Source organism: Desmodus rotundus, chromosome 2 (assembly GCF_022682495.2).
Source record: "Desmodus rotundus isolate HL8 chromosome 2, HLdesRot8A.1, whole genome shotgun sequence".
Classification (NCBI taxonomy): domain Eukaryota; kingdom Metazoa; phylum Chordata; class Mammalia; order Chiroptera; family Phyllostomidae; genus Desmodus; species Desmodus rotundus.
The window spans coordinates 55,915,871-55,942,890 of record NC_071388.1 but is presented as its reverse complement, the minus strand read 5'-3'; the positions used below and the strand labels follow the sequence as shown (position 1 = coordinate 55,942,890).

The following is a 27,020-nucleotide window of genomic DNA, read 5'->3' as shown; positions in this document are numbered from 1 at the left end:
AGCAAGGAGACCAAGAGCAGCTGGTTGCCGGTCCGCCCTCCCTACCTCATCTCCTTGTAAATTGCCTGGGTGTCCCACCGTGAGCACAGGAAGGGGAGTAGTGGCCCTGAACTTCCCTCGCGCCGAGTAACCGGGCCCGAGAAGGCAGCTTCTCTGCTTTGCCCCTGGGAGGATGGCAGGAGGAACTCGGCTTCTCCTCCCCAGGGTCAAAGAAGCCAAGTTAGCCTGGCTGGCAGAAAGATGATGGAACTTCTCCGCCCCACCGTGACCGCGGATGCTGCCTGGGTCAGCCGCGAGGCTGGATCCTTGCTCTCGCGCTTCCTGGTCCTGCCTCAGGACGCTGACCGCTGAGATCCTCTCTCTGCGCGCCGCCTGCCGTGGGTTTGGGACTTGGCTTTCTTTCTCACCAGTGCAAACGAAGGCTAGGACTAGTTCTCCTGGGAGCAGGCCACAGCCATCTATGAATCTGGGCATTGCCTTAGACAACGCGGGACCCTGTAAATTAAAGGAAAGAGAGGCCCGAACGGGGCCGGCTGTGAAAGCCAGGACTACCTCAAAGCCTTGACGTGGAAAGCCTAGGGTTGATGAATGGTCCATGGGGACGGTTGGGACCTAGCGAGATCTTAGGAATGGAGAAGGGAGTTGAAAGTTGCACCTTGGCTGGCACCATCTGCCAGGAACCCCCCTTTGGATTCCAATGTCATATTTCTCCTCCCTTGGGGAGAAAAATTCCGACTGCACTGGCAGCACAGCAATCCACAGGGAGGTACCACCTTCCCTTCCTCCATCTAGCCCTGGGCAGGTTGGGGTGGGGGGCGGTGGTTCCAAGGGATAGTTAAATATTCAGGCTGGTGCTTCAGGCGACTGATACAAACTCTACTGTGGACACAGGGAAGTCGCCTAGCCTTCAGCCTCGGGCTCAGGAAACCTGAGATCTTCCCTCTAGGAAACAGAAGAATAAGAAAAGGCCGCCACAAGACCCATCCTCGCATCCCAAGTTTCTGGTATTCGAGGGCCTGGTAGAGGGGAGACAGGGAGGTGCGGGGTGCAGCTGACAAAGGTGGGGAGCCCTTTTGGCTTTGGCTTTGGAGCTCCTAGGCCATCTACAAGGGCACCTGCTCTGCACCGGCATCCACTGAGCTGTGGCGGACAGGGGAGCATGGCTGCTTCTTGGGGGATCCTGTAGGTTAATCAGTGTGGAGCAGCATTGAAGGCTTGGGGACTAGATTCCTTAGCTTGGAAAGCAGGCTGCAGGTGACCTCAGACCTTGAATAAGCCATATATGCTAAAGTAAACCCACAACATGCAGCCTCTGTGTTTCCTCAAAGACAAATTGTGCCTTTGCATGTACCCACTGGCCTACTACCTTCTTGGCTTTCCCCCATCACGATTAATTTACATGGGCTTGCTGGGACCTATTCTTTCTCTCAAGGTATGGAAAAGCAGGCAGATTCTAATAAGTCTCCAGATTGTGCTCCTGACTGGTGATACAGTGGCTGGGGCTGGTGTGAGAAGATAAGTCAGGAGCAATCATTGGGGGGATAATTAATTAAGCCTAGTATTTTCAAGGCTTTTAAATTCTTAGAATGATGGGGATATCAGGTCTAGAGGCCCAGGGGCTGTTCCCAATTCGCCCACCCCTCCTTCAATGAGATAAGTAGCTTGCTAAGTAGGGTCAAAGTACGAACCAAAGGAGAAGATATTTACTCCTGCTCCCTGCACTGGCTGGTGATGGAGCTGTTGCAGAGAGAAGCTTAAGGCCCCAGTTGCCTGCCTGAATTCCAGCCACTGCAGCACTTGTTTGCATGCCTGTGGGTTTGTAATGCACAAAAGACTGCAGGACCTGGGAGTAGAAGTGACACAGGCCCCTTAAGTGCAGGGCTTGGGCAGCACTGTGGGTGGACAGAACTCTCCAGGGAAATTCACACCCATTTTCTTCAGAAGCAAAAAGTAAATTCTATTAGTTGCAACCAACCAGGATGTTTTTCTCACCAGATAGCCTACCATGAGGAAATTTTAGAGCAAAGACACCCAGCATGCCACTCTTTATAGGAATGTAAAGTTGAGCCTCCTTTCTCTCCTGATTTGTGCGGGAAGAAGCTTATTACCTTTGGGGATGAATGCTTTTTGGTTAAAGAGAATTGAAAAATAAATAAAACCCTCTGGGAACCGGTGAGTCTACACTCCTACCCCAGCCCCTACCCCTCAGGCTTAGATCTAGAAAAGAAGGGAGAGGAAAGGGTGAAAACACCAAGCTAGCTCAAGCCTGGTTTGAGGGGTTGAGAGAGAGAGAAAGAGATCTTTGAACATAGAGAAGTGGAAAGCCTTTGAGATAGCAGAGCCCCGCTTGGATTTAGCCTGTGGTTCAACAAGTTAAACAACTGCCTGTTCTGTGGGCTGGAGTGTCAAGACAAGCAGACTTCCTCATTGACAGAGGGCTTGCTGTGTTTGTCCAGCCTGAGACCTTTTCAATGACTGTTTGTCTTTCTAGGCCAAATTGAGGGCTGGAGCTGGGTGGATTGCCTCTGTTTTGCTGCTCTGATGCCTTTCCTCTCCTGACAGATGCAGAGGTCACTGGGGTGGGTTTCAGGCTTTAAGATGGCCAAAGCCTCAGTGGTTCTATTAGCAAAGTGAATCTGATAAAGTATGGAAATATCTTGGGGGAGGGGTCAGGTTGTTTCTGACTCTCTTTAATAAGAAATGAGACAGCCAGGACCAGATGATAGAAATGATAACTTTCCCACCCTAATCTGGGGAATTTTATATTAACTTTGAAAAATCAAGCAGTGATGGCTTCTGGAGGAAGAAGCCATATGAGGGATTCCACACCACCAAGGTAGAACAGGATCTAGACATTTGCAAATAAATCCCTTTCCTCCCAGTTTCAATAGTTACAACACAATTTTTAATCGGCTAACCTCCCAGCCTTTCCCCTTACATCTCACTGAACTCAATAAACTGCAAAAAAAAAAAAAAAGAAAGCTTCTCATAAAATAAATTCAAATTCTAAAAGTTAGAGATGTTTGAACACTGACTGACTGAAAGGGTGCTTAATTCTACATGCAAGGGAGATCAGTAAATGTGTTTCAGATAAAAATCTTATTGGGAGATGACTTTAATATTTTTTTATCATCAATGATACATAGTTTTGCAATAAATAAGAGAAGTTTCCAGAAGTTTCCAGAAGAGTTCTTTTTTTTTTTCACTGCCAAATTTGAAAATGTTCAAAGGAAGACTGAAAGGGTCTTCAAACCAACACTTTCTTTCACTCACACATGCAGGCCACAAAATTTTGTCATACAAACATGTATAAAATTATTCATGTATAAAACTAGTGACTGACCCTCTTTTATTCCCTAACAGGCTCAAAGTCAGAAAATGAGATACAAGACTTCTTTGGTGATGAGGAAACGATTAAGACTTTACCGAAACGCTCTGAAAGAGTCAAGTAAGTTAAAATCTTCTTTTGAATTTTGCTTTGCTGAAGTTATTTTTTTTTTTAAGTAGGAATTTTGTTTTATCTTTTGCTTATGTCGGTTGTGAGTTTAGGGATGTTTCTTGAGTTCAGATGAAACTTCGAACAACACCTTGGTGTTTCATGCTTTTGCACACAAATCAGCTACTCAACGTCCCACCAGCATCTAACCTCCCTCAATGCCTACTCATCTGGACATTCTAAAATTAATATTTGATGACTCTCTCATTGAAACAACCACCCCTGACCTTCTGCAGTTCCACTGTCACATTATTCTATGACATATTCATCTTGAATTCATTTCCAGACGATTTGATTGGAATGAGGTTTGACATGTATTGGCTTCCATGAAAGAAGCAGACTTTGATCTTGGTGATGGGGTTTACATGATATGCATCATCTTTACCAGGGACACCAGCCTTCTGCAATGTGGTGGTGATGACATTCCCACAATGTGGTGTCTGAACAGAGAGTGACTGACAGCCGCTTGGTCAGGAATGCCTTCATTGTGAACAATTTAATTTAATATTCCATTTAGAATAAGCATATGATTTAGGGTTGGGTGTTTCCCCTTCCAGGCATATAGTTTTCCTCATTTCAACCACACCACCAGCTGACGGTTGCCCCCAAGATGCTTCTTTGTTGATAGGAAAAGCAACCTTCTTAACAAAAGTTAAATGACAACTCAGGAAATGGCTCTCTTCTATTATTTTGGGATGATTTGGCGGCAGAATTCTCAAGAGAAATGTGGCTATTATGTAAATTCAGTTATTTTAGTTCTTCAATGCTGTTCTGAAAGATCTTTTAGCCATGCTTTTAATCTTTTGTTAAAAGATGTTTTATAGAACCATTGTTTGAAAATTAAATTCTATCCAAGTATATTTTCTTGCATATTCAGTTGCATCAATGATGACTGAAACCCAAACTTACATAGCAAAGGGAAGGAATGTCTTCAAAATTCTGATAGATCTCATCTTCTTTGTACAATCTGGGCCTGGACATACAGTGGCTTCTAGGGGCTTAAGTTATTATTTTCCCATAAGAATAGAGACAAACTCTCACTGTAAGAATCCTGAAGTCTGTCTGTGAATAGCCTATGAAGAGATTTGGCCCTAGTTTTTGGGTGGTAACCTGGTCAGAAATAAGGAAAAAAAGGTTGAACAACTCACTGCAGATCTAGATACAGAACATTCATACAACAAGGTTTATGCGTGGCCAGGCTCTGTGCACTGGCCCTCAGCTAATAGAATGGTTTGTGCATAATCTGAAACAGATAATCATCATTTAATATTGTTTAAAAGAACAAAATTGAAAATAGTCCAGTTATGGATCTGAAACTTCCCTCATTTCTTTCCTTTCCAAAGGAGAGGTCAGGTATTTTTCTCATTCGAACCCCTGATGTGAGGATCTCTGGCAGATGGTAACATCATCAAATGTCATGTTTCTATACAACAGGACCAGAAAATCAGTTTAGTTTATGCTGTTGCGTTGGTCTGGCTGGAACAAACAAGGGTAGTGAGGGCATTCTGGGCACTGGGAGGATGTTTAAGGTCTGTAGGTGAAATGTTCTTCAAACAGGTCCCCATGAAAGCCTCCAGAGCTTCTTTGACCTCTGCTGAAAGATCTCTGGACTGCAGAATATGTCTTCTTTTCTGCAAATCAAGAAGAAAAGTAGAGAACATAATGCTATAAACTCCAGAATTGTTAGGAAAAGAATGTTCCAGCCAAGCATTTGGTATTGGGAGTAAGTGTGATGAGATAACTTTCTGAAAGAAAAATTCTGATCACCACTGAGGGGGATACTACTAAGCTTGCCCAATCAATAGTCAATGTAACCTGAACTCCTTGCTACCTGAGCACTGGGAAACTAAAAGGAGTGTCTCTAAAAACTAAAATATGCCTCCCTGGCATTGGTGCCCCACCTGTCTCTTGTGGTTAGCTGGATACTGCTTTGGTGCTACTTTCAAAGATAAGCCTTGAAGACTCTTATGTAATCAACCAAAGTTCCCTGTTGATAAATATTAGTGGGTAAAATCAATTTTTTCCTACCTATCTCTGTCCCTTGGGAAAAGTCCCTGCTGGAGAATGTCTGATCCCATTCTATGTTTAGCCAACCAAGGAGTGAAACTTGTGGCTCCAAGGAACTTGCAAGGGTCAGGCAACCTTACTGACCTGCAGGTTGACTGACCCCTGACTACTCAAGAAGCATCAACCCAGGATGGGTCCAGATGTTTTCAGGGCTTCAAGAGAAGGCTGCATCTTGGAGGGAGTTCCATGGGGCCAGGAAACTGTTGGTGAGTTTGGCTGAATCAGATGTATCAGCCCTTTTGCTGTTGGCACAAAAAGCCATACACATGTTCAAAGCTTTTCAAGGTAAAGTTATTAAGAGAGAGCATGTAGTGTACTAATAGTTTCTGTGTATAAAACCCCTGCTTCTTATCTCTGGAGTTCACAGAGTCAATGCTTAGAATTCAAGGAGTCTGCAAATTTTAATGAGAAAAAAAAAGCATCTTTATTTTCACCACCTTTTAATGGAAAGTAATCATTTTATTCTATTACAAATGTGGGCAACAAACACAGTAATATCAAAATTCACTAGATTCACCAGGGTCCCAAAAGGATATGCAGACTAAAATGACTTAAATACCCTTGTTCTGTACAGTTATTCAAAGATTTTGATGCAGGTGGGATCACGGTGTTTATATTAAGAGATACATATTTGTGTTAATCAGATTTTTGATGGAAGTCAAAGTGGATGGTGAGTTTGACAAACATCTAAACAGTAGGCTGTAGATCAGCTAAGTTCAGGTGGGAAATAAAATATTTTAATTGCTGAACTACTGCAGATGTGCCCTGCACTGAAGTCTGATGCTATAGGAGGAGATGACTAAGCTCTGTGTTAAGGGATGCTTAGGAGAAACAGCTGGCCAAAGGGTCCCAGGGAGGAACACACACGTTTAGGTCTTTGGTTTTGATCTTTGTTATTTTTGGAGCCCTGCATGGGTTCAGCCCCCACTGGCCTAGAAAACTGCATCATTCAACAGACACCTGCGCAGTGGGGAGCCTTGAAACCACTCACTGACATTAGGAACACCTCACAAGAGATAGAGATCACGCCTGACCCGGCTTAGAGGGGGAAAAAAAAAAAAAAACAGGGCAGGAGACCAAAGAGAGGAGGGGCCTGTAGGTAGAGGGGTGAATCCCAGAAAGTGAGAGTGTGGGAGAGGGTGAAAGCCAGGAAAGCAGACAAATCCTCAAAGTCTAGTTTCAACACTGCTGTGGAAGCCCTCGGTTTCCAGAACAGACCAGGGTTGGGTTGTGAAATGCTCTCCTTCAACTTTTTTTTTTTTTTTAATGCTAACCCAGCGTCTATTGGGTAGCATTGCTTAAGCTCTTCCGGCTGGAGGAGCAGAAAGACCTGCACTTGTCAAAGCCAGGGGAAGTTGGGGAAGTTAATCACTCACCAAAATGCGCTCCAAAGAGGAATAATGCATTAGGTGAAAAAAATCTCAAAGAACCTGCCAGCCATTATAAATAAGTTAATTATTTTTAAAAACTAAAAGAAATGTTTATTCACTGACCATGATCTGTATAATAGTCCTTGCTGCTGACAAAGGGTGGGGCAGCTCAATAAACCCTGAGTCAGAGTTCCCTGTAATTTGTCCAAACTTTTCACCTTTGCTAAGGGTTCAAGATCTTTTACTCAATCATTAAAACTTCTCTTAAAAAAAACTTTTCTCTGAGTTGTGGTGCTTTCAATAGCCACCAGGGAAGCCCAAATACTTAGGTTGGCATTTTTGGCTGGAGAAAAAGGCAAGAGTCAAGGCCAGCAGCCCTTCAAATTGTCAGGCGATATAGCCGGCCCTAACGGGTGGGCACAAACAAAGGATTCACTGCTCATCGCCCTTTTATGGTACACAGGGCTGGGCCAGAACTGAACTTTTTTTCCCACCTGCTACCACCTAAGCCTAGGCGGTGGAACCCGAAGCCAGGGAGGGAGTGTGTCTGCCACAGGAGGCCATGGACCCTCAGTCCCTGTTTACAGCCTAGGTCGGGCAACGTGGCGTCCACTCTGCTTAGAGCCCTGAAAACAAGCAGCAGGGAGGCAGAGACTCCGGCCACGGGCAACAAGTGGCAGGGGCTGAGTGTGTAAGCGGCCCCTAGGTCCCCTTTCCCAAAGGCTCCTTCTGGCGGAAGGGTCTACAGAGCTCAAGACCTGACAGAAAGTGACTAGGAAGTTAGGAAATGTTCCTTCTTGCTACCCTCCCCTTTGTTTCTTTGGCCAGTCCGCCCACGGGTCAGTGTGATTTGTGGCTGGAAGGATTCTTAGCTCCTATCTGGAGGTCTGTGTGGGTTTGAAGTCAGGCTCTGCAGGTCATCACTTCCTGACCCACTCCTGGCTCTGGTCAGGGCAGGATTCTTGGGTTCAAACCTCCGTGAGAGCGCCAGGCACTAGGAAGAAGCACCGCCAAGGCTAAGCGAGATAAAAAGAGTGGGAAGGGGGAGGGGAAAAGAAAGGATACAAGTTGGAAGGCGTGGTGTGCTCTGGCCTTTGGGAAAGAGGTGGGGGGTGGGGGAGAAAGGAGAGAGAGAGATACTTAGAAGAAAATAAAATTAGGCTCAAAGGCTACTAGCCTAGGGGCTCTTTTGCTTCCGACTGCCTACTCTGCAGCGGTGTTTTCTCCTTACTCCTGGGGAAAACCGCCGAAACCTTCCCTGTGCGCTGGGTGGCCCGGTGCTTCCCATCAGCCCAGGCAAGGCTGGGTGCACTAGGTCTGCCCCGAGGAGGTGTACAGCGCAAACCCCCTCCCCAAAGTGGTGGAGAATGGAGGCATAATCAAGACCCGCTCACTTCCAACAACAGATCCACCCGGCTTTAGGGAGAGGAGGGGGAGGAGGCCCAGGAGGAGAGAAAAGCATCCGCGCTCGGGTCAGAGCGCATGAGCAATAGAAGCAGTACCCGCTGTGGGGCGAAGGGGGGCGAGGCCGGAGGAGGAGCAGGGGTTGTGTGTGCGTGTGCGTGTGCGTGTGTGTGTGTGTGTGTACACGCGCGTGCGCGCGCGCGTTTGTGTCCGAGCGCGGCGAGACCTGTCATCGCTGACGTCGGGCCGGGCGGCAGGCCAATGGGCGACCTAGGCGATTGTTCCTCTCCGCGGGCCCCGGCAGCGGCCCGAATCTCCATTCACGTCCTCACGCGCCCCGCTGCTGCCTCTGTAGTGTACGGGTTTCAAGTAGGCTTTAAAGACCGAGAGAGGGGGTTGGGGGGAAGTCACAATCCAAAACTTGAGGGGGGGGCGGAAACTTTGCAGAAGTTTTTTGTGGTTGTTCTTTCCCCTCCACACTGTCAGGTGATGGTGGCCTGAACTGGCCGACGTAGAGAGCTCCGGGGAGTGTGAGCCCGGATGCAGCAGGCCGCCCACTCCCAGCGGAGCTGGGCGCTGAAATTAGTATATATGGCCCAGGCGCTTCAGCACTATCACCACCACGTACAACATCCCCACTGCCCTCAGCCCCACTACGGCGCAGGGCGCTGGGACCCCGAGCGCCCCAGGGAGTTCGTCGCCGAAGCGCGCTTGGCGAGCAGGACGGACCTCCCTGGAGCAGAGCCCAGGGACTCCCAACAGTCCTCAGACTCCGCGCTGCGCGCCCCACTGTCCTTTTCACTTGCCGCGCCGCCACCATCTATCCCTCTCAGGTTCATGCAGCGGCAGGGGGCTCTACCCAACAGCCACCCAGCCCAACCTCTGCGGAGGCGCTCAGCCTCGCGCGGTCTACCCAGATTGCTGCCGCCGCTGTCTGGCTCCAGGTCTCCGCACTGAAGGCAGGCGCCGTGGTGCGGCTGGGCTGGGCCTGCCCCCCGGGTCCAGGTGGAACGCTCGGCTCACGCTCCCCGTTCTCACTCTCGCTGTTTGTCTCGACAACAGGTAGTAGCTTCGGACACCATGGCCCCCAGCTTGCTGCCGCCTCCAGCCCCTCGGTGTTCCCTGGCCTTCAAGAACAGCCTCCCCAGGCCTCCGCCAGCAGCACTTTGAACGGACTCCTGCGTCTGGGGCTCCCCGGAGAAATGTACTCGCGGCCCGAACCCTTCGCGCCGGGACCCGTGGCCCGCAGCGACGCCCTGGCCGCTGCCGCGGCCCTGCACGGCTACGGGAGCATGAACCTGACCGTGAACCTCGCCGCGCCCCACGGTCCCGGCGCCTTCTTCCGCTACATGCGCCAGCCCATCAAACAGGAGCTCATCTGCAAGTGGCTGGCTGCGGAGGGCCCCGCGCCCCGGCTCCTCTGCTCCAAAACTTTCAGCACCATGCACGAGTTGGTCACGCACGTCACAGTGGAGCACGTCGGCGGCCCGGAGCAGGCCAACCACATCTGCTTCTGGGAGGAGTGTCCGCGCCAGGGCAAGCCCTTTAAAGCCAAATACAAACTTGTAAATCACATCCGCGTGCATACGGGCGAGAAGCCCTTCCCCTGTCCTTTCCCGGGGTGTGGGAAGGTCTTTGCTAGATCAGAAAATCTCAAAATACACAAAAGAACTCACACAGGTCAGTATTCGGTACTATCTCAGGAGAATCCTCTGGGGACGCAGGCAACCTCTTCCGGGACCTCGGGCTGGATTTCCTCACGTTCCACCAGGGAAGAGGGGGGATATTTTGGTGTTTCCATGAGCCAAGTTCAAAAAAATTAATTATGCCCTTCTGTTAGAATCACTGAAGTTACCAAAGCTGAGAGTGAGGAGGATAATACGGGATTTCTGCTCTGGGGATCGAGAGTGAACGTGCTTGGGTCTCTGGGTGTGCAAATGTGTGCTTGCTGCTGGTTGAGTTTGATTTTAAGGTATTTAAAATAGCACTGTTTCCCAAAAGTCTTAAAGACATAGGAACAATTTAACTTTTCCTGGTTTCTTTGGCAAGCACTCCTCCACCCTAACAACCTGACGGCCACCTGAACTGAGGGTCATCAGACCCTACTCGCCTTCTTTAGGATTTGGGGTCCATGGCTGACTCAGGCCCTGTTTTGGAGTCTCGATGACTCGACACTTGGGACGTTTGAGAAACCCTCCCTTCTGCTTTAACAGAGATCCAAGGAGACTCATCGCCCTAAATGTCATTTACCGAGCTGTTAAGTGAAATGGGGACATGTGTCAACCACATCTGTTAGTTCTAGTTAACAGAAAAAAGAGGAGCCAGGGCAAGAGCCTGAAACGGTGAACTTCTCTGGCCAGAAGCATCTCTAATTAATGCGATTGCAGGGAGAAAGTTTTCACACTTCCCAGAACAGACTGCGAAGTTACATTAATTAGTTTAGCAGCCAGATGTTTGAACTCTACTTACCTAGGATGTTCTTGCTCCCTCCCTCCCCGAGTTTAAGCAACATCTCCCCTCTCTTGTTTGTTTTTGTGGGTTTTTTAAGGTTTTTTTCCCCCCCAGCGGGGGTGGGTGAAGGGGCAGGGTAAGGAGACCGTTGTTCTAGCTTGATGCCCCACTTCTACTCCCTGGACTCTGCTTAGCTCACCTCTATTATTGGTGAAAATTGTTGGTAATTATTAGAGCAAAAAAACTCCCTCAGGCTGGCAATGCCTGGGAAAGAAGCTTGCTAAATCCCGCATTCTCCTACAAACCCTGCAATCTTGGGGAGGGTCGGTGGCCAGGACCCTGGCACACGCGGGGGCCATACCAAAGTCCACGTTTAGTCGCCCACTTTATTTCCGAGCATGTTTGGAAACGTATGGTTTCCCGGAGCTGTTTCCAGGATGCCTCCGCTTCTCGAGCATTTTCCCCTCCTGCCCCCACCTCAAAGTTTCCTGGGGGGAGGGGAGAGGCGGGAAGAGGTGAGGAACTGATCACCGCCCACAGGCCAGTTTCTCTACAAGCTGGCGTTCCACGCCGCAAAGGTAGACACGCAGTCCTGAGCCAGGGAAGGAACTCATTTTTAATGACAGGGGAGTTTTAAACAAACAAACTTGTACTGCTCTTTGCCGGCCTACTGTTTGAAGTCCGTGAAGCAGAAAATGGTTAAATTCTTAGTGCAATCGACCTACAGCAGAGAAGCAAGTTCAGTGTGCCCAGGCTGGCTCAGGTTTACTTCTATTCAGGACAGAATTTTAAGTACGTCTTTTCCACTGGCAGTCCTGATTCATTATCGCTGCAGTTAAAAAAAAAAAATCTACAGTCTCTCTTGGTCTACTCAGGCGTTTCTCTCAACGCCCCCCCCCCCAATAATGAAAAGGTGGGGGGGAGAAAACCAAGAAAATGTTTCTCAAATGGCAATAGACCTCACTACAAATTATTCATGAAGACAGTTCTTGATTCAACAGGAAAATAATTGCCTTTTCAAATATTAATGGCGTTTCATTTCCTCGAATCGCGGAAGTGGCGAAGAGGAGCTGATGATTTCTCGGGAGTTAAAATTATTCCGGATCTGAATCCCGGGCCCGGCTGCGGAGGCGGCCGCCCCCCGCACGCGCCGGGAAAGGCTCACCGCGTGGCGGTCGCAGCGGCCCCAGGACAATGGTGCCGCCGCGCGCTCTGGCCCGGCCCCGCTGCCCCGCGCCCTCCCCGTGCGCCATGCGCTGCAGCGGCCTCACCCCGCCACCGAGGCAGCGGATAGAGAGAGAGGCAGGGCTAGGGGTCCGAGGCAGAGAAGAGATGGCGCGGGGGCGGAGACGCGGGGACGACTCGGCTCAGCCACAAGTGCGGGAAAATGGCGCCAGCGCGTTGCCCCGCCGCCGCCGCACTTGGTCGGACAGGACCGGCTCGGGGCTGGGAAGGGGTTCGGCTTCTGGGAGGAGACTCGGGGCCTTTTACCGCTCAACCCCAAGACCAGGCTGCGCGGGGCGCGCTGCAGGGCTCGGGACTAACCCGGCCTCTCCACACGCACCCGCAGGGCTCGGAGCCCAGACGTGGCGGCAGGGAGCGGGCGGGGGGCGGTGTGCCGGGGGCGGAGGTTCCGGGGTTAGTGTCAGACCCGGAGGCCCGGGCGCCTCCAGCCACTGGGGGAGGCCGAGAGGGCGCTGGGGCGCAGCCTCACTTGGCCTCCCAGGGGTCTGGGAACTTCCAGGCTGCCCGAATTACCCTCAGTGCCCGGCCTTTTTCCTCTACTCCTCGTCTGGGACGAAATTACTGTTTCTGGTTTACGTGAATGTAGAACAAGACGCTCACAAGATGGGATAAGTGTGCGGGGCACAATCAACCTTAAATTCCAATCCTCCTCTGTTTTCTTAGCAAATCTTGTTTTCTTTTGCAGGCCCTGAATTGCACGGTTCTTGTAAGATTTTTAGAAAGAAAAGAAGAAAGGAGGAAGAAAAGTTTTTAGTTTGGCAGATAGTAACAGGGTTAGAGGGAAGAAAACGAGGGGCGAATAGAGACACTAGTTTATACTGCTTATTTATTTATTTATTTATTTATTTATTTAATAAAACTGCACCGGCGTCCCAAAAATAGCAGGGTCCAGCACTGCTCAGCGCCCCGCTGCACTAGAAATAGTCCTGCAGGAGGAGGGCGCAGCGACCGGCTCACGAACCTCTGCGGCGCAGAGGCGAGGGTTGTGCGCAAACCTCAGGCTGAACCTGAGCGTCAGCGAGGCTCGGGAATAGGGGCTTTGTTTGTGCAAACCTGTCGGTCCCCAGAGCTCGTGTCTTTCCTGGAAGTCGCGGTAGAAGCGACCACAAAGGCAACAGTACTCCAGCCTTGCGCCTCTTTCTCCTCAGCCAGAAGCTCGGTAGCGGTTCCCTCTGCCCAAGGCGCCTGGCGACATCCAGTTGTTTAAAGTGCCTGGACACTTCCTCCCCTCCGTCCCGCCACTTCTGCAGCTCCAGCCCGGACCGGGGCTCCCGGGTTCTCGGGGTTCTTTCCTCCCCCACACGCCTGCGTAACCAGCCGGCGCTGAGCTCCCAGATGGGAGCTCGGTCCTCGGCCAGTGTTTCCACCCTACTGCGCGCTCGCGCCTTCCCGCGGCTCTACAGAGCATCGCACCAGGAGTGGCGTCCCTCGCGGGGCTACCCCGGTTGTCCGTCGGCCCCCGGTCCTCGGGGACCGGCCTGGCCTGACCGCAGCAGCCCTCTCACACCGAAGCCGCCATGCTCATGCGGTTGCGTGATACACCGCGGAGCACGCTCGTCCCGGGCAGATGCTGCGGCGCCGGCCTCCCCACTGAGGCGGGCGAGACTCCCGGGTGTGGTGGTCTGGGGAGGCCACTCAGAGGTTTCTTAGTCAGTTGGGACGGGGAGAGCTGGCTGCTCGCGGTAGCTCCTCCAGGAGGCCGCTGGAGCAGCGTAATAAAATAGTATTCGTGGCGCTCGTAGGTAGCGGGATCCCGGACGGTTCAGGCAAGATTTGAAGAATGCTGCTAAATGTTTGCCCTCAGGGGGTCGAAGGGAAGGGGGAGGGGGCTCCATTTCCTGTAAAAATCGCCTCTGAAGTGAATCATTGCTCAGAATACCTTTTTCTACAGCAAGAATCCACATTAGGTACATGCCCTGTGCATCGGCTGCGCATCTTTAAATTATCCCATCGCCTTGGCGTTTATGCAAAACCTACTTTAGGAAACAATGTTGGGCTAGGAGTAGGGTATGTGTCGGGTGGACCCTCGGGCAGGAAACAGACGTTTGGCTGGGACAACTTTAAATTGAGCAGATGAGAGCTCCTCAGTCAACTCTGTTCTCCGGGCAGACGAGCTTCTGCCTCCGAGTGGAGAAAATCTGGAGGAAAACAACTGGAATAGATCAGAAATTTTCAGGGTGAAAACCCAACTAAGATGGAGTCTTTCTCGCTCCTCCTCCATACCCTCCCCCAGACCCAGGCAGGAGAGGGGGAGGGGGAGAGGCCTGCAGGAGGCCGCGCAGGAGGCCGCACAGGAGGCGCCCTCCGAGCCTTGAAGGGGGTGCCGGGCCTGGGGAGCCGAACACAAAGGTTTCTGAAAACCTTTACTGGTTCTTTACTGGTTCTTCCACATAATGGAAGAGAAATCTGGGGAGGTTTGTGAGGCCGAGCAGGGCCGCGGCTCACACGCACTAATGTCTCTGCGTTGTCTCCACCAGGGGAGAAGCCCTTCAGGTGCGAGTTCGAGGGCTGCGAGCGGCGCTTCGCCAACAGCAGCGACCGCAAGAAGCACTCGCACGTGCACACGAGCGACAAGCCGTACACGTGCAAAGTGCGCGGCTGCGACAAGTGCTACACGCACCCCAGCTCGCTTCGTAAACACATGAAAGTGCACGGGCGCTCACCGCCGCCTCCTAGCTCTGGCTTCGACTCGGCCACGCCGTCCACCTTGGTGTCTCCTTCCTCGGACTTCGGCCGTGAGCCCCCGGTGGCCTCCTCGGCGGCGGTGGCGGCCCGTGGCGCGGAACTGAGCGAATGGTACGTGTGTCACGGCGCTGGCCGAGTGGCGACTGCCCGCGCCGCGTCCCCAAGCCATGCGCGAGCACCTGGCTCTGCCGCTGCCGCCGCCGCCTCCAGTGTTAGGGCTGCTGCTGTGATTGGTGCTCTGCGCACTTGAGTGCTAGTCCAGGCCCGGTCCTTGAGGCTTGAAGAGAAGGTGAGGAAGGAAGGAAGGAAGGTCACAACTAATAGAGCTCATTGAAAATGCTGGTAAATGTCCATTGTTTTAAAATGTAAATATGGTACTCATATTTACATTTTAAATATGGTTCTACAATTATACCCAGTACCCCCCCCCCAGGAACTGTCATGACTAGTGTTGGGATAAAGACGGGCAGAAAGAAAAATATGTATTAGGAGAGTTTATGTGCAATCTTGGAAAGTTCAGGTGGCAAAACTAAGACCACAAAGTCCTTGTCGGTTCAGAGAATGCGAACTGTTTTCCTTGAGTCTCGGGCCCCGGGATTGCCACGCCCCCACTCCTTTCCCAGCTCCCAGTTGGAGCCTCCTCCGAAGTTCGGATCACTTATATTTTACCTCCTATTTCCTTCCTCTTTTGCTTCCTTACAATTCCCCATCTCCCAGCTATCCTTTGAAACAAAACTACACAAGTTGCAGATTCAAATATTTCCAATTACTTCTGTAAAGGAGAAAAGAATGCGTCAGCATCACCCCTTGGGTTCCCATGCCTTTGCCCATGAGCTGGCCCAAGCGTATAGATACATCCGACTACTTGTCCTCCAGCTTCGTATATACGTTACATACTTGGGGCAGGAGGTGGAAATACAGACAAAAGAGTGTTAGAGGGGCTTTAAGATTGAAGACTCTGGGGTTTCCCCAGACCAATCACCCTCCCCATCACCTCCCACCCTTGTCCATTCTCCGCCTGTGGAATCTTGTGGCTGCCTGGGGGTGGGAGTGCAGTGTGCCAATGACGTCACTGATCTGAGGTCTCCACTGCGAAGGGATCCGACCTAGTCCACAGTGTCTGGATAAATCGCGTCAATTCTGTGATGGTCAAAAATCGCACAATGTTGGTCTTATTATTTTTTTAAGGGTGAATAAGGGGGTTAAGAGATGAACTGCAATAATAAATGTTTTAAAGGAAAACACCTAATGGGTCTAGATTTTATGTGTATTTTATGTGCTGGGTACTCAGTCCCCAGAAAGAGAACCAGATGTTGGGGGCAGGGGAGATGAAAGCCTTTGCAGTTGTTGCCAAGAATGAAAAATTTGAGCCTATGTTCCAGTCTGCCACCTTTGGGGAGGATGGAGCTTCCCAGAAATACTTCTTGAGATTTAGAGAAATAAGGAAAGAAAAGGAAGGGGGGAAAAAAAATCTTGAGCAGACCTGTCCCAGTCCCCTAGGAATCTGGATATAAATAGGGTTATGATATTCCCATAGGGAGAGCCCCTAAACAGCTTCCTTTTACAAGTTGAGCCCAGCAAACCAGACCTGGCCGGGTCACTCTGCTGGATTTTCTACTCTCTCCTCTTCATATGCATTAGACAATTATCACTCCTGCCCAACAGCCCCACGGTTCCATCAGATAAATAATGTCGCAACTGTAGTGGGATTTTTTTCATTATCCCTTAAAAAAACAACAAAAATCTTCCCAACACATGCTTAGTGTCCTTGTGGAAGGGGGACTACAATCCCCTCTTTGCCCCACTACAATAGGGCTCAGCAACTGCTTGGTCAAGGGCTGGGTGGGCAGCAAACCTTGGTCCCCGCGGATGTGCAGAGGACACCTGGGAAATTTGCATCTTCCGACGATGTTTAAAAATTATCCCATGCCCAAATTGGATTCGTTTCTTTCTCTTCTATTTCTAGATCCCTACTTTTCCTTCCATCCCCATCCAAAATAATAAAATAATATTAAAATGTTTGGTCGGTCACTAATCACCTTTAATTTTTCATTTGCTTGTTACAGATGTCCACCTCGTTGCTCGCAAGGTAATCTCGCCCAGCGCAGCTGAGAGCCCGCATCTCACGCTTGCGACATCAAAGGGCCCGCGCACAAAGCAATGTTTCTTCGCCACGGTGCATCTTCATGGTAAGTTAGGATTTCTATGGCAATGGGCAAGTCGCACTGAAATCCTGAAAGGCCGAGCCTGGAGCCCGTCCAGGCTTTTCATTAAGGACATAATATTTACGTCTAACAGGCCTTTTTTCTTGTGTATACAAGTATATATTTTTGTTTGACGCGGACTAAATCATTTTCATTTAATTTCCGGTAAACAAAACCCACGCGAATGGGCACTTGTTCCCGATCATAATAAAAATGGATAATAATGTGAGGGAAGAAAAAGGGCGCTTGAATTGCCGCTCAGCCCCCTTTGTTTCTGCTTTCTGCGGTGATCAGAGGGCGCATTTGGGTTTGATGGCGAGTTTCTAAAGGCGAGGAAATGGTTTGTAAGAGGGAAAGAAAAGGAGAAAGGTCTAATCAAGCTCGGGTTGTTCAAAGAGTTGGGTTTTGGGGTTGAAAGTGTGAGTTTGACGGTGCATCAGCATGCCGCGTAGGCTCGCCATGGAAATGCGCGCGGGGAGCGGCCGCTTCAAAGGCGGCACACTTCACTGCAGACACTCTATTAAGATACATTCGCACTGACCTTTGCTTTCACGCCATTTAATACTGTCACTACGTTCTCCAGTGTATACTTCCCCCTTAGGACCTGCCTCACCGATGTTTAGGGGTTCATCCTGCATGTTAATGTAGGTGGGCACTTTGGTGCCAGGGAGGATTGCAGGAAAGGGAGGAGCCGGACTCAACATACCTTGGCTGCTCCTCAAAGAGGCTGCAAGGTCAGGAGCAAATAACTTTAGGGCAACCTCAGAAGCTGAACAAATGAGCATCCCCAGCTCATTTTGTGCAAAGCACCTCTCTGCATCTTGTACAAGGTGAAGGCATGAACTTGAATGGGACTTGCAGGGTGAGAGAGCCACCCTGGATAAGTCTGGAAAGTTCAGACTGTGGCTTTTGGACATTTCCACTTTGGCCCCAGCACAGCCCCTTCATCTCCTCTATCCCAGAAGTCTCTTGGGGCCCCCCCAAACTTACTTCTCTCTATAGTGATGTGTATGGTACCCCTCAGGCCTGGGCTGGCCCTGGGCACGAGCTCAAGAACACAAAGCCAAGGGAATAGGGAAGATAGCAGGAAAGTTAGAAGTCCATGTTTCCTTAATTGTCATGTTGTTTATTTTATCCAAGTACCCCAGTGAATAGGGGAAAAATAAACATGGTAGAAAAAAATCAAACAGTGGAGTCTTCTTTAGTGCCAGTCCTTGTGGCTGAATAAAAAGGATGGTCCGCTTTCTATTGAGTTGAGAAATCTTTGAAGTGGGAGTTATTATCTGAGACATTCCTGCTTGTCGTCCTAACAACGTTGATGAAACGTAAAAGGTTCTTTGTCAGCGATTTGTTCTCCTCTCTGTCAAACTCCGTCTGCCCTGTTAGTTTCAAACCGTTTCTAAAGAGATAAAAATCAAACTTCTTAAAAAAAAAAAGACATGCACACTAACTGATAACTTTAGGACTAAGGGGAAAACAAAAGTAATGCAGAGACGTAAGGTCCAAGGCCTGTGGAGGTGTGCAGATGTTGAGGGGCCCTTTGCAAAGTCTCTGACACATGCACGCAGGCTTCTCTATGCTGTGGCTTGCACTCCATCAGTCCAAGTCAGGTCACCTGAGCCTCCTATGGGGACTCCTCAAGCTCCCAATATTCTTGCCCAGGATCCTTGGAACCTAAGGCTGCCCAATTTATTGTTAATATTTCCTACTCCTTAAAAGACAATCTCTGCTAAAAACAGAATCATTTTGTGTTTTTTCTCACTAGCAGCAATCAGCAAGCTTTATCTGCCATTAATAGAAAGGAGAGTGGCTTGAGGGAGAGAGACACTTATAATTTCCTGTTTTCTTCAGAATCTTGGCAATTGGAGTTCAGGAGGTTCAGTTTACAAGATAGTGACCCCAGAATGCATGCAAATGCCCCCCCTCCTATCCACATAACGAGCAGTTCTTCATGTTATATTGTGCGCAGGAAAGAAACTTTCACCCTGTCCAGCTTTTCCCAAACTTCCTTCATGTGGTTTTAGAGGTGGTTTAAATAAACAAGGATGTTCCGGTCTTTCTGCTTCATGTGCTAAATGATTTGTAAAGAAGTTTCCCTGAGCTGTAACCCATGCTGTTATTATAGTTGCAGCAAAATGTTGTATCTTATATTGATTTTTAGTTTCTTACTCGAGGTCCCCATATGTTTATTTATATTGTTAATTTATGGGAAAATGTAATGATTACAGTAAATGTGAATTATGCAGACAGGCAAATGTTTCGTAGTCATAACTCACACATGCAAAGACCTGACTGAAACCTTAGACTATTTAGTGCCCTCTCTACCCATGCTGTTTGTGATCTATCCTCTGTCCCTTTAGCATCCTAAATTATGAACTAACTGGAAACAAAAAAAGTTGTTATATAGTACTTGACTGAAAGTGATTGTTAAATGAAAACACAGTTGAAAGTGGTGGCTTAATCTTGTTGTACATATGTAAAAATAAATTAAAATGTGATTGTTTTTCCCTCCAAAGACTTTTGTGTACATGGAGCTCCATTTTGCTATTTTCTTTGGAAATAAAGAATGTGATGTTTTTCTTCGTCTCTTGAATCTGAGTGCCTTGCTATTGCTTCATCATCCGGGGAGATTGGGGGGCCCTCCCACAGCGTCCAGTCCTCTTCCCTGCCTTCCCTCACGGCGTCACAGGGACATCTCCGAAGCCCAATTGTCCAGGACAGAAAGCCAGAGAGTCCCACCAAAGTGGACATCGCGGAGTAGACCTCTCTCACCCCCACTTTCACCCCGGTGCCATTGGCACTCATCAGCCGATCTCCATTACAGAAAAGAGAAAAGGTAAAATGCTCTCAGTGACCTCCGGGAAAGGCTGCCTCCCAGGGCACCCTCTCGCCAACTACCTCTGCCTTTCCGGAGAAAAGCCTAGCAGTTGGCGGGAATAAAAACAAGGAAAGAAAAACACAGGCAGGCTGGCTCCAATCCCTGCCTAATCCCCGGAGGGGTACGCGGGGCGTGCACGGTTGGCTGCGGGGTCCCGGCTGGTCCCCACTCGCTCGGGGATTGGGGAGTAGCTGACGTCCAGAGAACCGCGAAGGGCCAGCCCTCCCACTGTGTAGCCACAGCCCTCACGACCCTGTCCTGGATTCTGATTGGGATCCTCAGTGGGGTTTAGCATCTGGGGCAGGGGCCCTCTTTTCTGACCCTGCCGTTGGAGAAACGGTCTCAGGTTTTCCGGAACCACCAGAATCACTAACGGGTTCCGCCACCTCCCCGCGGCCAGGGAGCCTCGAGGCCCCTACTACCCTGGCTCCCCGCTCCCACTGCGCAGGCGCGGAGCCGGGCGCCCGCGGGCCCCTGTTCAACTGGTGAGAAGTCCATTCCCGCCGGCCTGGCTGCGGGCTCCGCCGCGCTCCGGGCAAGGATGGCCACTTCGGGGTCGGAATGCTGGGTGTCCTTTTAGAGGACCTTGGAGACCCAGCTCCTAGCGCCAAGCCCGCGGTGCTGAAGACAAGGTTGGGGGAGGGACTCCAGTGCGCAAAGGAGAAAGAGCGACGTGCGGGTGTGAAAAAAGCGGCCTCGAGGGGAAGGCCCCTGGGGCCGCCGTGACACCTCGGGTCGGTGGGAGCCACGAGGGAGGAGGTCACCGGACATTAGTGCTGGGGTCAGCGCCCCCTTCGGTCTCTGTCGCTGAAGGGACCCCTCCTCTGGCCGCGGAACAAGTTGGAGGGGGTATCCCCAGTTGCACGGGTGTCCTCGACTTGGCCTCTGCAAGAGCGCGCTCTCTGAGGCCCTTTCCCAGACAGAATCGGTGTGGTGGGGAGCAAGTAGGGATTCCCGGCCAGGGCTCTTCCCACTCGGCTCTTTGCTTCGCGGCCCGGCTGCCTCCAGTCCCAGGGCCGCGCCGGGAGATACATCCCAGTCCTTCCACCTTCCCCTCTCCATCCCGCCCAGCACAGCCCAGGGCCGCCTGGGCGACCGGGAGTGGCGGCCCCGACCGTTTCCCGAAGTGGGGTGAACAGAGAGTCTGCGGGGAGGCAGTTGCCGGGCCTCCGTGCGGGTCTTGGAGATGCACAGGTCTGCCTTCGAACCTTTCTAGTCAGAGCTGGGATGGTGGCATCAAGGCATAAGGGGGGAAAGGAGAAGAAAGTGCTCTGGGACACCTCAGCGCCCCTGCAGCCAGGAGAGCGCAGACTTCTTTGAACCATTGCTTTTGGCAGAGATTTGAACGGTACAACCTTTGGGAGAGGGTTGAATTCACTGGTTCTCAAGTGCCCCTGGCTAGCCTTACCCCAGAGACAAATTCCCTTGTCCTCTGGGGAAGTTACACACCTCCCACACCGCAGCGGCAGCACCGAGGGCGGTTGGGGGAAATCTCAGCCTGCTAATGATTTCTGCTGGGCCTCTCCTCTTTCTTACTTCGAATAAGAGAGTTCCAGGTAGAACTGCAGGCTGGCATGGTGGGAAGACGTTGGCTAGAGGCCAGTTTCTCAGGCTTGTCCACCTATGACTCTGTGCCCCAGGATAAGTGTGAAACATTCCCGTGCTTGTTTTCTTATCTAGTGAAATAGAATTTAAAAGTTTGTTTGAGGGTTAAATAAGATAACCCTTGAAGCATTTAGAATCTACATGTCAAGTGCTTGCTGTTGTTGTTGTTGTCATTATTTACATGATTCCATCTTGTAGACATGTGTCCTACCGTCTTCCTGAATAAGATCTTCAGGCCTTTGTAGAAAATGTGGCATTGTCAGGGACCTCCAGCTCTGTAACAGGGTGTTTCTCCAGGGAGCCCAGAGACTGGCTGAGGGTCCTGAAGCCTCGTGAGTTTATGTTCTGGGAGAGTTTCAGGTCTCTGTGCAGCAGGGCACCGAAGCAGAGACAATTTATTTTTTAAAAGTTCAAGAAAAAAGCGGAGGGAATCAAGTGTTTTGGGGTACAGAAAGAAGGTAGAGAAACCTGGTTATTTTCATGTTCCCCCAACTCCCACCCCATGACTAGCACTACAGTAAATAGAATGGCTTGGTCAGCACAGGTGTTGGTTTATTTTTATTATAATTTTCTATGGTTAGTGTGAATCCAGTGTTGGGCTTTTCGAGACCCAGGTATGGAGGAGGGTTGGTGGTTGATCAACTACAGAGCATTTGGGCAAAAGTGACATAAAAAGCACATTCTTCCCAGGATGGCATCAGCACCTGTTTCATAGTAATAGTTTTCTGATACTGAATCCTTATTCTGGGAAAATTAATAACATCTTAGTCACCAAGTGGCTGAGGATCCCACAATAACGTGTTTCATTTGTCATCAACTTTATGTCTGGGCTTTGGGGCAACCTTGCCTTTTTACAGAAATATCTTCAATGAGGAAAAAGCTTGAGAATTTAATTTTTAGGAAGTTTATCAAGTTTGAATCCCAAAACTATGCAAGAAGAAGAGAAACTCAATGGACAGTTTAGGGGAGCTTTGGGGTTGCCTCTGAATCTTCCAATGGCTTTGCAAACATCCAAAACAGCTGCATAGAAAAAAAAAAGATGAAGAAAAAAAGTTACCTCAGGGTGAAAATTCATCAAATGTAAATATGGCCAGAGAAGATGATTTGAAATTTGTTCTGCATTTTTGGCTTCCTTAGAGACAATGTAGACTCTGTATGAGGCAACAAACAGGACAAGAACATTGATTAATTCAACTCAAGAAGAGGGATGTGCATGGTTCTGTACCTCAGTGAATCAGCAGGCTTGAAAAATGTCTGCAGAAGGAAAAATTCCATGGTTTTGATTGTACTGCAAAGTTGTAGAATAATGGCAAAAAGAAGGACAGGGGAAGAAAAAGAATATTATCAGTTGATTTATACAGAATATCAGAAGAATGATGTAGTTTTTTCTTGTCCGTGACTGCTGACTGGTCCATGCAAGATCAGATGAGCCAGATGAGGATAGTATTCTTTGCCAGAACTGAGAAGAAACTGCAGACAGCTCTAGGTCCCTGGCTTGGGCCACTGCAAAGCCTCAGTGAAGGTGTAAGTGGAGGCTTCTACTTTTGTGCTCATCAATGTGTTCATTAAGGGTTAAAAAAAATACACCCAGCATCTCGGTGAAAAGTATTTTGCCTGAAATATGCATATTTTAATTTATAAAAAATAGGCGTTTGTCCCTGAAAGCTTTGCTTATTTATTTCCTCTGAAACAAGGAGAGTGACCTGATACATGATGTACATAAGCAATTCTGAATCACACTATACTCACTTTCACCTGAGAAAATATGTTTCAAGCATACCATAAAATTTTCCCCTACATTTTCTGCCACTGCATTTAGTAAGCAAAGAGTCCATAGTCAAATTCTTTCTATTAGACAAAACAAAACAAGACAAAAGAACCCTGCTAACTTTCTTATTAAAATATAAAAACTTGTGGAAAAAGAGAGCTTCCTTTAAGTGTGAAATATCATTTCATTGTAAAAAGATGGGGGGGAAAGGAGCAGTAATCCAACTTCCGGATACTGTTTTGAATTATTTCACCAGGCCCTTTTAAAAGGGGATTAGCAGGGCTTTGGAAGCAAAATCCTGTTTTATTCAATCTCTGATTTTATGTTATAATTACTGATTGTAAAGGCTCTGGAATTAGTATGCAGGCACTGTCAGGACAGGATGCAGGTGCTATTCTAATGGTTCAGCTTTTTAATTAAGAAAAGAGGTAAGAAAATTGAATCATATAAACACTTTTGTGAGAGCTGGGAACATTGCAGCAACGGCATGAATAAAGCCTTTATACCTTCCTCTGACAGGTCATCTCCCAAGGGTTGACTTAGGACCTTTTCAGGGCCAGACAATAGTTAACAGCTTTCTCACCTTGTCCCCATTGAACCTTTTCTTCTAGGACAGATCTTACAGAAATTGCCATAAGTAGCTCAACTTCCACAAAAGATATTGCAAGTTAGAATAGATTCACATCCATACTGATATGCCTGTTTTTACGTCCCAACTATAGATCTCTCATCCTCTGGATCTTTTCTCATGGGGGGAGGAATGTTGTCTGGAAGACATGGATAGTTTATGGGGAATGGAATCTGCCCTCAAATACCCACACAGAGGGAAGCAGAACCAAGGCCAAGGTAGACCTCCCTCCAACCTTGGGAAAACAAAAAACAAAAAACAAAAAACAAACCAGGGAACGTGCAGAGAAAGCAAGGCAGGGACTACAAATAGTTCTGCAACTTTTCTGAAATGGGCTCCTCTTGAAGCAAGAGATTTTGTCCGAACATGATCGCCTCCTTGGAGGCAAGGAAACCCAAGTCAGTGGGTGTGTCATGGTGCTTTGTATGTTTCTTCAGCTCTCCAGTTACCCTCAAATAACCATCACCTCTGGGTAAATTTGTTCTTGCCCAGGACACTTCAAATCTCTCTAGGAAAAGTAATGCTGGAGCCACTCCAGCCCCAAGACACTAGACCATTGGGCCTATCTGAGGGTCTGGATCCTTCATAATTCTTCTATCCCAGGCTTTGCCAAGTCTGGGATCCCAGATGTGGACTCTCAGGAAAGACTCCCCTCTATCTTTGTTAGGCCCCAGTAAAACTTCCAGCCATCACCTTTTCTTTGAGAATCTGGTCAGGGTGTGTGGGTGATTAGGGATCTGGTCCCCGCCAGCAACCCAGGCCTTGTCCTTGCGCTGGAGGCCTGCAGGAGGCCTGCTGCAGGCCTGGTGCCTCTGGGCCCAGCTGAGAACAATGCCAGTATTAGGATATCGGCCGCCCTCGCAATGATCACGCTTTCAACGATTTTGTTTTCACGGCTGAGGGGGCTTTTTTTTCCAATGTAAATCAAGCGCTTTAGTTATTAAGGCCGAACACTAATCTCCAACAACCTTGACATAATGTGGCCGAGCGCGCCGGCCCACTTCGCACCTGCAGTCTGAATAGGGTGCCTTGTCAATGGGGGACACGCTTGTTGCCCTGGCTTGCAAAAGAGGGGAGTGAATAAGTCAAGCTTTGTGAATGCCCATGCGCGCTCTGCCTCCCGCCTTTGATCACAGAAAATGTCTTCTAATTTGTCCCTTTTTCATTGTAACAACGTTTTCAAGGCTCTTTCTATTTTTCCACCACATATTTATAAAGAACATAAATCGCCCCCCCCAAAACAAAGGGGGCACGCCCCAGCCAACTGGCGCCATCACGCTTCAGTGTTTCGTGGCTCTGGAAAGTTTGTTGCTTCTTGAAGCTGCCCTCACAGCAGACACAGGGCTAGGAGGCCCCAGTATGGATATCCAGACCCAGGCTTCTGTGAGGAGGGTGGTAAACGGCTGTGGGAGGAAACTGTACCAGGGACTCCTGTTTGGGGGAGGGGAGTAGGACCCGGCATGGGGTAGGCTATCAGAAGCACCAGGGGACTAAGATCCATGTGGTCAGGACCTAGGGGCAGATGTGTCTCTCCAGGGTGTTATTCCACTTCCTGGCCTTTCCAGAACTCAGCAGGCAGTTTGGGGTTCTGTGGGACTAGAAATGGGTGATACACTCGTTTTTTTACACAAAGCAGATGCTGATGCTCACTCTTCTCTAAAAACAGCATTTCAAGACTGCTTTTCTCCTCTCCTCACTCCACCACTGGAGCGACATTGGTCCTGCATCCTCCATAGCACCTGGGGAATTAGGAGGGGTATCTGGAGAGGCTTCCTGTCTGCAGACAAGCAGACAATCCCTCAGATCCTTTGTGGGGAGCCAAAGCATTTCAAGAAGAAAATAAAAATACCACAAGAAAACAGAATTAGTGCCATTTTATCCGGGGCTATGAAGCAACCTCTTTGCAGAATGTGGCTTGTATTCAGGATTGCAATCCATTCAAATTCTCCAAGAACACACAGGCATTAATGACTTTGATGTCTCATTTGGTGGGATATTAATTATCATGTTTGGGGGGACTTCTTGCTAGAAACACTTTTATCTTAGAGTTTTAAATTTCTTTTCTTCTCCTAGAAGATCAAGTAATTTTTTTCTAAGATAGAGGCAGTCTAAGACTTCTTTTTTCTTCTGTTAGTTATTACTTTAGTGCAGGTTCTGGGTAAGAAAACTAACATAACTCACTAATACAGTTTAAACACTTTGATGTCTTGCCAAGAAACACACTTCCTTCAAGAGAGAAGTCAACATTTGTTTTTCACATTAAATGGCATTTAGTTGCCAGTGGAAAAAAAAATAATTCTAAGGACCACTTTTTAATTCGATGGATGACAACCGCAGGGGTCTAAAAGAAAATAACAACGATAGCTATAGACACAAATAACTAAATTACCAAAACGTTAGTATATCTCCCAGCTTCATTAATATGTAACAGACTCCCCAGTTAATCTCCAAAAGCTAGTGTTCCCCCTGTAAAATAGCACTCTGGGACGAATTGTACATGAGATCAATCACTGCTAACGCAGGAAGGTTTACTGCAGGAAAAAAAAAAAGCTATTTATACCTTCAAATAGAAGCTTTTCAGATTTAAGAGTAAGAGCCATACATCACCAAGAATAAATGATTATGAATTGGTAAACGCGCCCTCCAGCGATTAGCTATGCGATGCTATTTATCATTTCTTGGGTGGTGATGCTAGTGGAGTCTTTTTTCCTCCTCTCTTTTGCCTTCTTTTTCAATTCATCTGACTGTTTGGAAAGACAAGCTTGACAAGCAGAGAAGAATGAAAAAAATACCGCGGGAAAGTTTGTTTTGCATATACTGTAAGTCATCAAAACATAGCTTTGCAGATATAAACAGGGCCACGTATGGAGAGCTTAACAGGAAACAGTGCAGCACTTTTTCATTGTTTCATTTATTAGATTATTTTTCCATTGAAATTGATCCATCAGCAGGTATTATTTTTAGTCTCCTCCCCTCTTTTAATTAATCCGCTCTTTCTTATTTCCCCTTTCATCTAGTCCACGAGTTTAGGTAGTTTACCATCAGTACAAGTGCACCTTTCTCATTCTCCTTCCTTCCCTCCTTCCCTCCTTCTCTCTCTCTTTCGTTTTCCCCTCTCTTCCTCTCTCTTTCCCAACTTTCTTTTAAGTGCGGGAGACGCTTGGTGTCTGCACTGCCGTGGGGGTGCATGGCAGCGTGCCTGCGCTAGACCACCGCCTG

The 27,020-nt window shown here is 48.8% G+C and overlaps 1 protein-coding gene across 1 annotated transcript; it reads left to right on the top strand.

Moving 5' to 3' along the window:
* Positions 1 to 584: 584 nt before the first annotated feature.
* ZIC4 (Zic family member 4) lies at positions 585 to 18,091 on the top strand. Its single transcript, XM_024556312.3, is given in 8 exon segments — positions 585 to 640; positions 642 to 675; positions 677 to 864; positions 866 to 1,004; positions 3,364 to 3,448; positions 9,400 to 10,017; positions 14,511 to 14,829; positions 16,785 to 18,091. Coding segments are annotated over 8 exon segments (1,440 nt in total). The 3' UTR covers positions 16,786 to 18,091.
* Positions 18,092 to 27,020: the final 8,929 nt, after the last annotated feature.